The sequence below is a fragment of the Varroa jacobsoni genome, unplaced genomic scaffold (genome assembly GCF_002532875.2).
Source record: "Varroa jacobsoni isolate VJ856 unplaced genomic scaffold, vjacob_1.0 scaffold_588, whole genome shotgun sequence".
Taxonomy (NCBI): domain Eukaryota; kingdom Metazoa; phylum Arthropoda; class Arachnida; order Mesostigmata; family Varroidae; genus Varroa; species Varroa jacobsoni.
Genome location: NW_019213490.1, coordinates 192,287 through 206,312, shown reverse-complemented (window position 1 = coordinate 206,312; position 14,026 = coordinate 192,287). Strand labels below are relative to the sequence as shown.

The 14,026-nt window shown below is 39.1% G+C and overlaps 2 protein-coding genes across 3 annotated transcripts; one reads left to right on the top strand and one right to left on the bottom strand.

Moving 5' to 3' along the window:
- Positions 1 to 2,637: 2,637 nt before the first annotated feature.
- Positions 2,638 to 5,956, top strand: LOC111261711 (uncharacterized; the record flags this gene model as incomplete). Its single annotated transcript, XM_022835396.2, is given in 1 exon segment — positions 2,638 to 5,956. A coding segment is annotated over 1 exon segment (161 nt), but the record flags the coding sequence as incomplete, so codon positions are not given.
- On the bottom strand, positions 5,734 to 13,150 carry LOC111261710 (cytochrome P450 4C1). Of its 2 annotated transcripts, none has more exons than XM_022835393.2 (10): positions 12,757 to 13,150; positions 12,028 to 12,190; positions 11,415 to 11,613; positions 10,815 to 11,011; positions 9,146 to 9,342; positions 8,528 to 8,735; positions 8,130 to 8,281; positions 7,792 to 7,858; positions 7,141 to 7,350; positions 5,734 to 6,441 (listed from the first exon to the last, which is right to left on the bottom strand). In XM_022835393.2, the coding sequence occupies exons 1-10, from the start codon at positions 12,802 to 12,804 to the stop codon at positions 6,239 to 6,241; spliced, it is 1,644 nt and encodes a 547-aa protein (XP_022691128.1). In that variant the 5' UTR covers positions 12,805 to 13,150; the 3' UTR covers positions 5,734 to 6,238. The 2 variants fall into 2 exon arrangements, with proteins under 2 accessions (XP_022691128.1, XP_022691127.1); XM_022835392.2 differs by having other exon boundaries at positions 7,141 to 7,353; positions 12,757 to 13,141.
- Positions 13,151 to 14,026: the final 876 nt, after the last annotated feature.

Here is a 14,026-nt window from a genome sequence, read left to right as displayed (position 1 = left end):
CTTACTTGTCGGCCGAGTTGAGGCCACAATCCTAAACAAACACTTACGATTTATTACTGTCTTAAGCTGGATTCAGCGTTTAGTTGTCTAACACGTAGAGTAGCCATTCATAATTTTTTTAATACTCTTCAGTTTCTTTTATTAAAAACCTAATAGCATCGACTGTCGATAAAGAACAACGATACCCTTAAAGCAAATAAACAGTACATGCATCATGTTGGATCGGAATATTTTAATGTATTGTGGAACTTTCGGTTAATCGGCGCGCGCCGATTCAACACAGTAACGTTTAACAGCGCAAAATTATGGTAATAACGATTTCCAGAGAAAAAAAAAAAAAACAAAGAAAAACTCGAGTGTGCCTTCGTACTGTCGTCGTATGTCCACCAGTCGTAACCAGCTCTTGTTATCGGAATAGATTACCAAAACATACAATCGATCCGATTGTGACAAGTCTAATAGAAACAGAGATTAACAAACGATATAGTAGAGCGATCGGTAAAATTAAAGTATAGTCGAAACTCTCATACTGGCAGCGTCTCAAGCTCAACGAACAAGTCTCGGGTTAACATAAACGTACGTTCGAAGCGACCAAGGTACATTCGATAGTGACCCCGTACTCGATTCGTGTTGTAATGGTAACCGTCGATGATCGCTCGTTGAGGCGGATCGGTTTGCTTTTTGAGGGCATCTGAAGAGGAGTTTGTACCGATGGCCTTTGATTTGACACTGGCCCTGAAACTGCAGCTTGGATGTTATGAATTAAACTTCTGTCGGGTGCCGCAGTCTTCGTTTCAATTCTAATGCAGTTCAAGCTTGCCCATGTCTCGATACTGGACTGAAAAAACATAATCGACATTTGTACCAGTTACAAACGTCACAGTTGTGTATACCAAAATAACTTCAATTAACATGACCGAATCCAAAGTTTACCAAAGTCAAGTCGAAAATCACCTGTGATGCGCCTGTTTCTATTGCAAATGGAAGATCGGCCAAGTGAAGATTGCCAATTTGACTGGCCATTAACTCGTCTTGTGTCGGAAATATTTCCGCTGCTGCCACGCCCTTTGCACGGTGAGATAAACTTGAATTTGATACATGTTAAAAGTAGTGGAAGAAAACTCGTAGAAACCGAGCACGGCTACAAGATATAATAATAAGCAACGCAGAACCCAGATGTTTGCGGGAGCTGAGCCGTCATGACATAGCAAACTTTCTTGGAATCACCGTGTTATATCGAACTGTATACCAACTTTATGAGTACAGACTTCGTTGTTCTATCTGAAGCACAATTGTTATTTAAGATCGTTCATGTAGCGGAAAAAAGCAGGAGAACCACTTTGGTGGGAGAAGATAGTGACTTCACGAGTAACAAGAGGGCCTAACGGGGTGTATACATACTTCGTTTGGTGCTGGAACTCATCGGGGTACGCCATGCTTAACGGCAGAACAGGATGCCAAACCCGATATATTTATTCAGTCATTATTGTTCATAGCATCTTTTGACAGAACGCTTCATTGATTATTATAGATGCTGGACATTCGTGGCCTTACCTCTAGGTTAGCTACTGTGTGACGTTTTTCCAGCCATTCACGCTTTTCCGTATGGTCAGTGTGACAATAGCTCGTACAGATGTCGATATGTGAAAGTTTTTCAGCTCTAGATATCAACGACTTCAGAATGGGCACAACTAACCGAGTACTGCACGTCCTCAAAGCTACAAAATTGTGAATGAGAGGAGTCTGTGTGTAGGTATCAAGGAGTTTGACGGCCATAATCCAAATGGACCTTAGTAGTTATATAGGATGATATGATAAATCAGGGCAAACTTTGACGGTTTGTTCGTCATAGTGGGTATGCACTCGCTCGTGATTCATGATACGAACACGAAACCGATTGTTTTCAAAAAATTCATCACGGCGAGAAGCAATGCGTCGTTTTCGAAGTTTAAGCGAAGATCAGCTATTACCCAGTGTGTTTACACGACACAAGCCCCCACCAAAACAATAAAATTCCTTCTTTCCAAAATCGGTGGTCTACACTATTGCCAGGCTTAAGGCTGTTTCTGAAGGATCCGGAGAAGATTTCGAATAAGTCAAACCGGAAAATCCTCGATAATGTTAAAGTTTAGAAAGTTTTAAAAATCACCATAACGACTCAAAGGCTTTTTTGATATATCTAGATCTTTTGTGTATATATTGATAGTCGTTTTAACAGCCACCGATTGAGTCATTAAGATAACTACTAGAGATTAGTCTTTTTGCATTTTGAAATTTTCGGGCTAATATTAGCCCAAAACTTAATTCCGGTACAATGTTGTACATATAATGTATTTGAGCGGCAAACAATTTTCACTAGCTGGAATGCTCAATCATCCAGCGTTAGAACAATTAGTTCTTCTGCCCAACTAGAATTTATTTGTATTTGAAAAACGACGTTAAAAATATCGGCGAGTAATTATGACCTTGGCAAGAAGTAGATTAAATGTACGCGTAATATCTTCCCCCGACATCTAATATTTAGACGTCAACGAATAGGCGAAATGGTTTTTTTTATAAGCATGAACAAACATGCCTATAGCCCCTGTGGACACCAACATACTAAAAGTTAATTATAAAAACTGATAGGATACTCACTGAACTTATACAACAGCTTTACAAGCTGCTACTTCCCTCAAGATGTCTCAGCTGAAATGGTCCAGTACGCATGCTGTAACAGTACGCATCTAGGGTCAACTAATTATTATCTTAAATTAATCGACATATATATCATAATAATGGCATTGGCGCTGTTCTAACGCACCACTGTTTTGGCGGAATCGCCATCTTGTGACTTGGCGAATCATTTGCCAGCTATTGACTCACGGCTTAATGGTACATTTCGGCCCATCATGGCGCCATTGTTTACAAACTATCCATAATAAAAGATTTCCAGTATACGCGCAAACAAATGATCTTCATCAAAATAACCAAGATAAGCTGTTGCTTTCTTATTCGCTACGCAATAAATTTGAAAGCGTACGGCAAATCGTCTAGGCACTCGTTAACTTTACTTATAAACGGTGTTTCGACATTGACTATTGAGGCCCAACGTGTGCTTACGGACCTACAGGTCCTTACAAAGGCATAATGGTTACTTGTAATTAAAAAAAGTATCAGACACACAACGTATTTTTCAATTATGCAGCATGTAACTTAGCTTGAATATCTCCTCTGGCGGACGGTTATAAATTGTGTCCTTTGGATACCTGTTCGTTACGGCCAAACATGCTGCAATCTGTCTAGTTCCTTAATAAACAACACGCACGATATCCCAATGGGTGATAACAGTAAATTGCAGATAATTCAAAAGCTTGGGTAGAACTTTTGTGTGCAATCTTCGAATCGATTTTAAATATAAATAAAACGCCACCATTGACGCTAAGATAGAAATCCATTCTTGTTTTGCACGTCTTTTACGCTACTTATCTCAATGATATATCCCACCTAAGAAAGACACATAAGCGGCAAACCGGCTTAAGCGAGCCGCACCCTACCTACAAGGGACATGCTCATATTAGATTTGGTCTCGTGCATTTATTTGCCCCAGTTGCGAGGGGCGAGTTCGTACGAAAAGCTACAATTTGATTTTTCGAGCTATGTGATTTTCCGCAACATAAAGGCGGTCACGAACAGCATTCGTGTTGTCTCCGCCTGCTAATAAAACATGTAGAAATACTCTATAACTATGAATACCGAGTACAGCTGTAAGCAGATCTATACTTTTTACGATTGAACACAACCCTTTATGATTATGATTATAGCTACTACTTAATGGTGAATAGTATATAGATAGGAAAAAAACACGTGGCACACTGTTCCGTAGATCTACTTTATCATCTACTTCATACACTCTCATCATCTATCCATTTAAGGCAAACAAACAAATACCAGATAGAATAGATTTGCGACAACCCTAGTACGAGATTTCCCTATTTTCGTACGAGAGGCAATACCATGCATAGCTTCTAAGCATTGCAAAAGAAACAAAAGCTGTGTCCGTTGTACTACATGCGGAAACCAAGTAACTTTTACGAACGTTCAGCACTGAAACCAAACTATGTCCCTGCAATGTTCGCATTAACTATTTCGCACTATTTTGTTTTACTAAGTCCATGTACTACCAACTCAAGTCGAAACAGATTGAATGTAAGCTATGATACACATGTGGGTCGATTTATATATTCATACGTTTAAGGACTATTTTATTGTTAGTTCAGCATATGTATTGTAATCTATTGGGATCTTTCGCCTGATCTGAAACCTATTCCTTAAACAATACACTTCTTTATGTTACCTCCTGTTCTTTCTATTCAATATATTACTTTTCCTTTTTTTCCTATAAAATCGCATCTAGCGTTTAGAAATATCACTCTGCAAAAGACGACAGTCAAAAATAGGCTTCCTGCGTTTCTAAGACTAGGAGCTTTCGTACGTTTTTGCTTTCGCAAAGCTGACAATTAAAGATTTCGAAATTAAACATTTTCAAGTTTTGTCGAAGTGAGCTCTTAATCTGCATAAACTGTACCACGGTTCTCACCTTGAAACACGGAATTCGGGTCTGTTTTTTTAAATCATATTGGTACAAATCATTTTGTCTGCAATGCGAATTCAGCTTCTTAGAAAAAAAAAAAAAAAAACTTATGAGAGTTATCGCCTGATCCTTATCGTAATCATTGATGTCACGATAATTATTCGTTGATCAAAATTGACTTTCCCAAAGACAGAGCCCACACCATACGTATCGAGCTGCAGTTGATAGCACACTGATCTTATGACCCCATCATACAGCATATTAAAGTAACCTCTGTGCCGTATCCTGTGAAAAGTTATATATGAAAACATAACATGAACGGTAACAATAAGAATCTATGCAAAGCAACCCAAGATCTTTCTCTACAGTTGCCTCAGGTAAGAACCAACCTTTGCAAGTAACTTTCGTTGTTGCCAAAATACGCGAGAATCAGTAAATATATAACCTCCTTTTATAAACGTCAGTAATTCAGGTTCTTGTAAGTTTAGAAATGCCTTGGGTCAGCCCCCACGATCTGAATCAACTGTTCAGTGAAAATGATACAATTTCTTTGACTACACCAGTAATTCTCTCGTCTCGGTAAGTCTCAAGCCAAATCAATACGAATTTGAGACTCGGTCTACGCCTGAACAATGATAGCTGACGTCTTCAAGGAACGACCTCCGTGCTATTAGCGATGCAATTTTGTTCTCGAGAAAACGGTGCGAATACTGGGAAGGTTAACCACAGCGAAGTGATCTCCGATCTTGTATATCTCTATAATACTGGTAACGCGCAAATAGCTCTTTCGCTTGACAGCTTTGCATAACTAAACAATAGATTTCGAAATACCGCGTTGTTTCAACCGCTTTTAGAACTTCGCTGAAATTCACCTTTACATCTCGACTGTAGACAAACTGAACAGTATTTCCTACCGACTGCAGGTGTATAGTGTATAGTGCCAAACTAACGCCATCCCTTTACCTTAGTGAAATCATGCCCGTTTATGGTCGTTAAGTTTTTCCGGATTTTTCTCGTTGTAGAAAAAATCCGGATCTTTCAAATAAGCTGAATATGAATTATAATGATTGCGAGGAATGAATACATCTTTTATCTACTTGTTAGCCATAACTATGTTTTTTTTTTGCCTAATTTTAATTAATGCAATAATGATAAATATATAGGCGGCTCCTAATGTAGTTTATTTATGCTAACGTTATTCAATCATTGTGAGCAAGTATTTCTCATATGTGTCTCAAATTATAATGACGTCTCAACATTATGACAGGCAACTTTGTTGTCTCCAAACTTTCAGTGTTTCCAGGTTTCACAGTGAATACTCCGATAGGCTACTGATTCTGCAGATAGAAAAAGTTGGTGCTCGATAGGCTATCGAAAACAAAACGACATGATGGCAACAGATTAAATTTTCCTTTTGCAAGAAAAGTAGTGTCTTAGATCAACCTATCACGAAATAGCTAACTGTATGTAACACTCCAAGTAAGTCCTATTTCAATGTTGGACAAATTCTATAGGCGATCATCCTGGTCTCTTCGTCTCACCTATTGCAACAATTCAAACAGAAGTTAGTTGCAGGGTACTATTATAATGCATGATCGAAACGAAAGGACTACTGAAGTGTATAATGCTTCGCGTTGTACACTTCAATACCATATAGATTTATATTTAAACTTCCGATTTTTTCTTTGAGTGGTCTATGGTGTTGTCATACTGCCGGGATCGCGCACACATCTTCAGTCCCCCAGCGGCTCTGGTGACGAGATTAATGCTGACCTGTACCTCATCTCGTGGAGTTAATGAGCGTACCTCTACTCGGCGCAGCACGTTTGCCACAACGACTTTTTCCTCCATTAAAGCAAACCTCTGTCCTGCAAGATCAAGTTGCTAGGGGTCAAAGTCTACGACTACGATAATGTCTCAGGGAACCCTGTCTCGAAGAACAGCCTGTCTCGGATCAGACTGGAGAAAACTGTTCTACAACCCAGATTATTGCTTTTGAAAAGAATACCGCTAATATATTGACAATAATATAAACGTTAATCTCAACGAAATCTAGCGCGATAATGAAAACGAATGATTACTAAAAATCGAGAACAGGCGAAAACGATCAACTAAGTTAAACGCACTGCATTATACTGCGTTGTTGTAACGATATCTCAAAGAGATACTGTGGAATTTAATATGTCATTTTTCACACAGCGGTTACGTTTTGCATGATTATTGGTTTTCCTTATTTTATTAGAGGAGGAAGTTTGCGACAGCTTAATAGCACAAAGGAAATACTAATGGCGTAACTATTCAAGGTGTCTGAAGATCGAGAATTATCCGAAGACGCATCACCACGTAAATCTTTTGTCAACATACACTCAGTCTGCAACACCCTTGACCAATCAACCGGTACCGTTTGTAGACGATATAATTTGGCACGAGTAGTAGCATGGTGCTACAGGCCTATGTAGTTATAAAATCTCTCTTCATGAAAATTGCGCTAGAATAAGTGCTTTATTAATAATCAAATAGATAGCTATATCAAACAAAAAGGGCATATTTACACGCACTATACCAACCTATGCAGTTTCGCGGGCCTGCTGAGAACGGCACGTAGGCATAAGGATGGGAAATCGCAAGGTCTGAGTGGTCTTGGGCGCTCTCATTTTGACTCTTTTGATAAAAGCGTTCTGGCATGAACTCCTCAGGCCATGGATAGATTTCAGGTTGTCGATGAAGTTGCATTATAAGCAATAAAATCGTCGAACCGGCTGGAATTACGCGATTGCCTTCTGTTCGATAATTTGCATTAAAATTGTTAGTTTAGATAAATCTCACGTATACATAAACGAATTATGAAAGAAATAAAAACAAACGGCATAAAAGGCCACTCCCATAAGATCGAGAGTACGCAGTAAGAACATTTTAATAAGATATGTCACGACCATTATTTTATTTTAAATATTTCATTACGGTAAGCTAAATTTTATTAACAAAATCTTCCTCCTGCATACAGGCAATACATAGACATAGAGTTACGAAATATACTAAAGTCATTGTATTTAGGATAAATACATAAATTAGGATAAATAGGAGGAATAAAAGCATTTTGTTCACAAAATAATTTATGTATTACACAAATAAGCTTAGAAGCTGGCAGTGCAACAAGATACTTATGTCATTTAATAAGATGTTGTACTTTTACATAAATATTGACGTCCCTCACTTACGTAAAGGCAGATCCCGTCGAAGTCTACGACCAATTAATGGAACAGATGGGTAAAGCCGTTGAGATTCCTGGAAGGTAGGATAAGCTTACCTAAGCAAGTCCTAATGTTTGCAAACGGGGTTGAAAGTCTATGGTCGGGCGATATAACCCCTTTTGCATAAAAATATTAAGTTCAGCCTTTGGTAAAATAACAATTTCTAACTTTTTACCTGTCTGTTTGTGCTATTTCAGTCGCAACTCGACGTTGCATAGAGAATAGCTTTGATGCAGGTATACGGAAACAGATTATAAAATGTGCCACCCTATGGCTGCTGACTACTATAAAAGGCTCTCGCTTACCTTTATCGCACACTCAAGGTACTTGAGTCTTGGCAGATGTTTACTTGTAATTGGTGCTGAAAGATCAGTTCCCATGACCTCAATAATTTCCTCAAAGATTCGCTGTTGCCATATGGGATGATGACCCAAAAGGTACAAGCACCAAGAAACGCCTGGAAAGGTGGGCGCACCCATTTTGGTCTTTGATATATCACCCATGCAAATATAATCATTATAAACGGAAAACAAGGACTACTTGTTGGCTTTGCATATATGCGTAATAAGACTCGACACGACATGAGAAGTTATAAGCAGGATTTCGTGACAAATTATCTGGCTCAAATTACGTTATTTAGGTTCGCAAAAAAATCAGATATGCTTATCTGTACACGGTACAAGATGTACGGGCTTTATCGTACCCATAGCTGTAGTGTCGTGACCCTCAAACATGAACGTGTCAACCTCCTCTGCAATATCAGCCAGCGTCAACGCTCTAGGATTTTGGTAATGTGTTTCAATTAAAAGATCCAAGAAGGCTCGTTTCTTCCTTTTGCCAGCAACCTCCGTTTGTTGTTGTTCCTGGGATGACATATCTGCCTTGTATGATATATAACGCTCGTTGATAACCTGCTCACGAAAGTCATTCGTTCTATGAGTGTACCGTTTTTCCCACAGTTGCTAGGCTTCAACTAATATCCCATTACAACACTTTATGTCTCTTTAAGCAAAGTCACCCGATCTCGATCTCGAAGTACGATTATATGGAGATCACCAGTAATTCAACCAATGTTGTATCGAATGGTACATTTTTCAAATAGAATTTCTCTGAACATGAAAGCTCTCAGTACGGGACTTGAATCGAATAATATTTCGCTTATTTCCATAGACAAATGTTTTATTCAACTAAAATTGCTGTTAAATGTAACACTGTGTGACGGGCGCCAAGGTGATCCTCAAAGAAGGTTTCGTATCGAAACGAGTACTAATTAGATAATAATTCGATGATTATTTAGTATTATCTGACACTAATTACTCACTCTTCGTGTGAAGCTGTGAAGCACGTCAAGTGCTTTGTAAAAAGCTTTTCCATCCGAAGTCATTCGGAACAAAAATTCTGGCCGTAGCCAAGGGTTCGTGTTCCGTTTAATGAAAGAAGCTCCTACGCTGTGGACAGCCTGTACGTAGGCAGACTGAGACGCCCGTTGAGCCTTCAGCTGGACGCCCATGGCTGTTTCTATAAAAAAAAAAATCACATTCATATCTATCGAATATAACGTATTTAAATATTGGGGCAAGTAGAATTTAGGTACGTACAATTTGTACAACGTATCTATAACATTAGTCTTCTTCTAACTTCGTCATATAGGTTTTGTCGAAACTAGATACGCCTCCAGTTAACTATATACGGAGTACGGTACCCTCTTGTAATTTGCTCTTCGGCTTATTCTTCTCAGACTCTACCTAAATCATAAGGGATGGCGGTACTTTTTTTGGCTATGCTAACAATGTAATTTTGGACGTTATGTTTATTCAGATTAACAACCAGCTACAGTTTGTACTCGAGACCGTTTACAGGCTCGTTTTAAACAGTGCCTTTTCTTCTTAATGACACCGGTGAGCGTGTCGATGTCACTATTTTATGATGATGATGTCAACGTTATGAGGACTTGTTGGCCTCCTGTTTGACAACACTCTATACGAAGCCTTTCTGAATTAAATGAGATGGCATAAAATCTCCTTCACTAGACACCGGACGTAAACTTCTGTCAAAGAATTGTGCTTGCCCAGATCAGGCACACGATAGGCACATCCTCTGCACCGCGAGCAGGCTAGCGATCATTTCTGCAGTTTATCCTTGGAAAAAGGGTAAAAATTACTTTCCGCGTAAATATCAAGGATCACCTGCTGCTTCATTTTACAAAATTGTGTAGCAAATAACGCCAATTAAATACTGTGCGTTAATTATCTTTGGAGTGCATCTGTCCCACTGGTATCACATGTGATGTGTACCGAAGGTTTTCGTGGACAGCCGTATTCTCGCTCGCATCGAATCTCTTGATTAACTGAAAGTGAAGGATCATTAAAAATGCAATTTTGAAAGGACACGATGAACTTGGGAATTCTAGATTTTCCACTGTGTCGTACTGGAACCTGTTTCGCCTCCTTCTGTATGTAGCCACGTATTTTTTTGCGGCCGCGGTACACTTTCAACTTGATGTGCGTATAGTAACGACATCCTGTTTTTCCGCATCACGAATTTGTCATTTTGTTTAAAAAAGATTAGCTTAAGTCTGTTATTGGCAGTAGCATATGGACGCATGCTCGTTACGCCAAGCGGCTCGCCAATGAATTTGTACTCTATTGAATGCCGTACGCTATGTATACATATATCATAATAATTATATTATTATTAGTCAACAATCTCGAATGTTGACGGGGAAAACTTTAACCCCATGATTGTAGGGCTTCGATTGCCCTGGTCACCTGCTATCTGATAAATGGTAAACGTATGCATGACACCGATAAAAAAAACTGATGTTTGGCGTGTTTCTTTGTTACTGATTTCTTTGTTACTGATTTCTTTGAAGGCTGTTCAAACATCCTTTTATCATTGGTCCAAACCCAAAATAGGCGATAGCTGAATATATATTTGAGAAAACAGATAAAGAAAGACTTTGTCGTGACAAAGCCTTGACACTGTCCTACCACAGATGATATCAAGTGTGCATAAAGATGCCTCGTTGCAGATGTCGAAAGGCTTTCTCGCACTTCCAAATTCGCTTTCAATGCGCTGTCCGAGGAGTTGGCTTTGTCGGTCGAAAACCTCAACGAAGTCTTCCAGAATGCCGAAATGGAACGCAGGAGTCAGCAGTTTACGGCGGGAACGCCACTTCGGACCAGTACTGCGATAGGTACGAAGACAGGAAATAGGAAAAGTATAGTTATCAGTATACAAATGCCCTCAACAACAAAGAATGTGTTCTCGCAATTGTATGATACAAATTCGGAAGAAAAAAAAAACTTCACAGAATATATTGACGAGAAGCTTCAAGTGTTTCGAGGTTTACGTGTGATATCGTGGTATCGTATCAAATATATCGAAACAGCTCTTGGCGTTTTGCGTAACCCTAACTACGGTATGTAGCTTCTGGTTACATTCTGGCTGGCGAACATATATCGCCAGTCAAAAATGCTAGATCAAAAGCTGTAAGCATTCAATTGAGAATGTTTATCTGCACTGCGATCTGATTACTTGCAAGATAATTATACAGGGATAAAAATGCTGTGAAAACTGAAATTTGGTACCTTGTCAGAAGTCCCGTTCCAAGCCATGGATGAAGTAGTTCGTAACTTTGTGCTTTTTCAATATGTTTGTTTGAAGTGAGCAGTACTTCAGCTGCTTGAGGGTCAGATAGCATTACGAATGGGTGAGCGCCTACCCAAACTCGAAATGCTCCTTTCTCCCTATACATAGTTTCCAACCCTTCAAAAGCACGATAGACATCTGAAATTGCAGCAATTTACGTTATTGTTTAATTACATTAATTAATAGAAGTTATTCTCAAGAATAGGTTAATAAGTGGAGGTGTCCAGTAAGGCTACTTTACAAATGCCATTATAATTATTGTTATATTATTAGAAAAAAATACTTATAACTAGGAAAGACGAAGGTCCTTCGAAGAAAAAGGAAAACAGCTCGAGCTTAAAATGTTTTTTGTTTATTTTCCCTATTATATTCGTTATAGTTTTACTTATGTGTGAAAGTTCTAGCATGTACTGCTATTGGATAGCCATTGCTTTAACTAGAGACGTGAATACAGTTCTCAAAGAATGAACACATCCATATTAGTTCGACTAGGCAATGTTGGTTTCCAATTAATATCGGTAAACGTTATTGTAATAAGCAAAAATCACCTACGGGCTAGAAAGTCAATTTCGGGATACCGCAAGCAGTGCATGAGAAATGAAATTTCCCTGAAAAATGGTACAAACATCGAAGGGGGACCCCCGATAAAACCCGTCTCCGGAAGCGGATAACGCCATGAATGCCATTTATACCAAATCGCACTAAGCAGAAACAACTGCAATAGAAAAAGCAAAATGTCTTCAATATAACTGCAATTGCAAGTCGACTTAAGATGAAGTGAAGCATAAATCCTGTTGACAAAAGATCTGGTTCTGTGTTAGGGTGTGTTGCTCATATTTGGGTATGAGCAATTTCTCATGATGGACCCAAAACAAAGAACATTTAGAATTAGATAATTGATTTTAGGTCGTTCCGAAAGTAATGGAAACTATTGTTTATTCTTCCGCCTTCCAAAGTATTATAACTTTAAGGAGGAACTTCGTACTTGCAAGCTGCTATCGTCGTTTTACTTAGGCTGCTTGATTTTATTGCGAGGCTGACCTCTGAACGTAGACATAGCGAGTTGAAAAGTGGATTTGTGATGCCAGCTAGTCTCGCATACGAAAATGACTCCGGAAGCACCCGGAACAATATGTAAACTTGGATTAGAAATATTAAACGTTGTAATATGTAAATTATTGTATGTTTATACAAATAGAAATTTGTCTAAAAACGAATTCGATAGACAGGCTAAATTAAGAAAAAAAAAAGGAAGAGAAAACAATTCTTTGGTTGGTATACCGTATAGACGGTTATTACGAACGCAACTACGTAGAATAACGGTTGCATAATGGCTCGTACTCCGGGTGACCCTTGACGACTTCAGATACAAGAAGGCCTTCTAAACCGTAGTTTCAGTGCTCAGAGACATTTTCATTAATACTTGAATATATAATGATGAAGACGAATATCTCAAATACAAATACATTCAGCGGAAGATCCAGCTGCACAAAGATTTGCAAAGGTCTGCCACTTAGTGGTGGTAATTGTCACATACACAATGGCACTCGGTTACATAGTTGCAATATGAATATTACTAGCACTGTACTTTCACTCTATAAGCCAATTGACAAATTAGTTGTTTCGACTCCTTCTTTTTAGCTACCCGACTCAAACTAATTATCTGTCATGATAAAAAAAAAACGTTTATCTCGAATGACAGGCTTAGTCCAAATTCGAATCAACTGCAGCAGCGCGTTAACTTCTACTTCAATATACGGAATACTTATCTTTCCGTATGATACTCTATGAGAGGCCAGCTTGAGGACGGCCGCATTTTCACGTTGTTTTTAACCAAATCGTTATCTCCATGCCTTAGTCTCAAAGGATACCTTTCAAGGAGTGTGCGCTGTACTAGCGTGGCGTCATTGACTAAAATCTAATCGAAACAAATCTCTTAAGTCAACACCTTTGACGGTTTCAAGTATCCATATACATGGAAAAACCTAAGGCAGACCCTTTCCACCGTTTTTTTACAGTCTTGCACTTTTCCACGGGCCCTGTAACCCGAAGCGTGTTTCGACTTTCGTTTGCAGTGCTGGTAAACATAACTGAACCATGGTATAGGTCCTACCAGGCCGTCGAGAACAACAAGGTGACAGGCCCACAACGAACACCACAGGATCGCCCTCGTTCTAGCCTTCTACTGGACTGTACTTTTTTTAATTAGTGTCTGCGTGTGGATACCCTGCCGGCTTAGTAGAGAAATGTTTTTCTATTAATAATTCCCGACGGCAAAGGCTAAATAGCGGCGCAGAACCGCAAAGGAGGCGTACGCTACGAGCCACTCTGATGACGGACAAGGTATCCGTTTCCTTGAGCGCACGAAAGTTCTCCTAAATAAAACAGCATGCACATTGAATAGAGCGTTTGGCGGAAACAGTATACACGTTGTTGCTTGACAGTGTTAGGGTAGCACTCAAAAACTTAACGAGCCCCCTTAGCGCACTGAATGGTGATTTCGGAGCACATTCGATTCATGACCTATAGATCCGGTTCTACGTATCCTGGC

Coding starts and splice junctions, on each gene's coding strand:
- LOC111261710 (XM_022835392.2), bottom strand. CDS start 12,804: ATGCAACCGTTATTCTACGTAGTTGCGTTCGTAATAACCGTCTATACG. Junction 7,859..8,129: donor ACCTTGAGTGTGCGATAAAG/GTAAGCGAGAGC, acceptor CCTACCTTCCAG/GAATCTCAACGGCTTTACCC. Junction 7,354..7,791: donor TCGACGGGATCTGCCTTTAC/GTAAGTGAGGGA, acceptor ATTATCGAACAG/AAGGCAATCGCGTAATTCCA.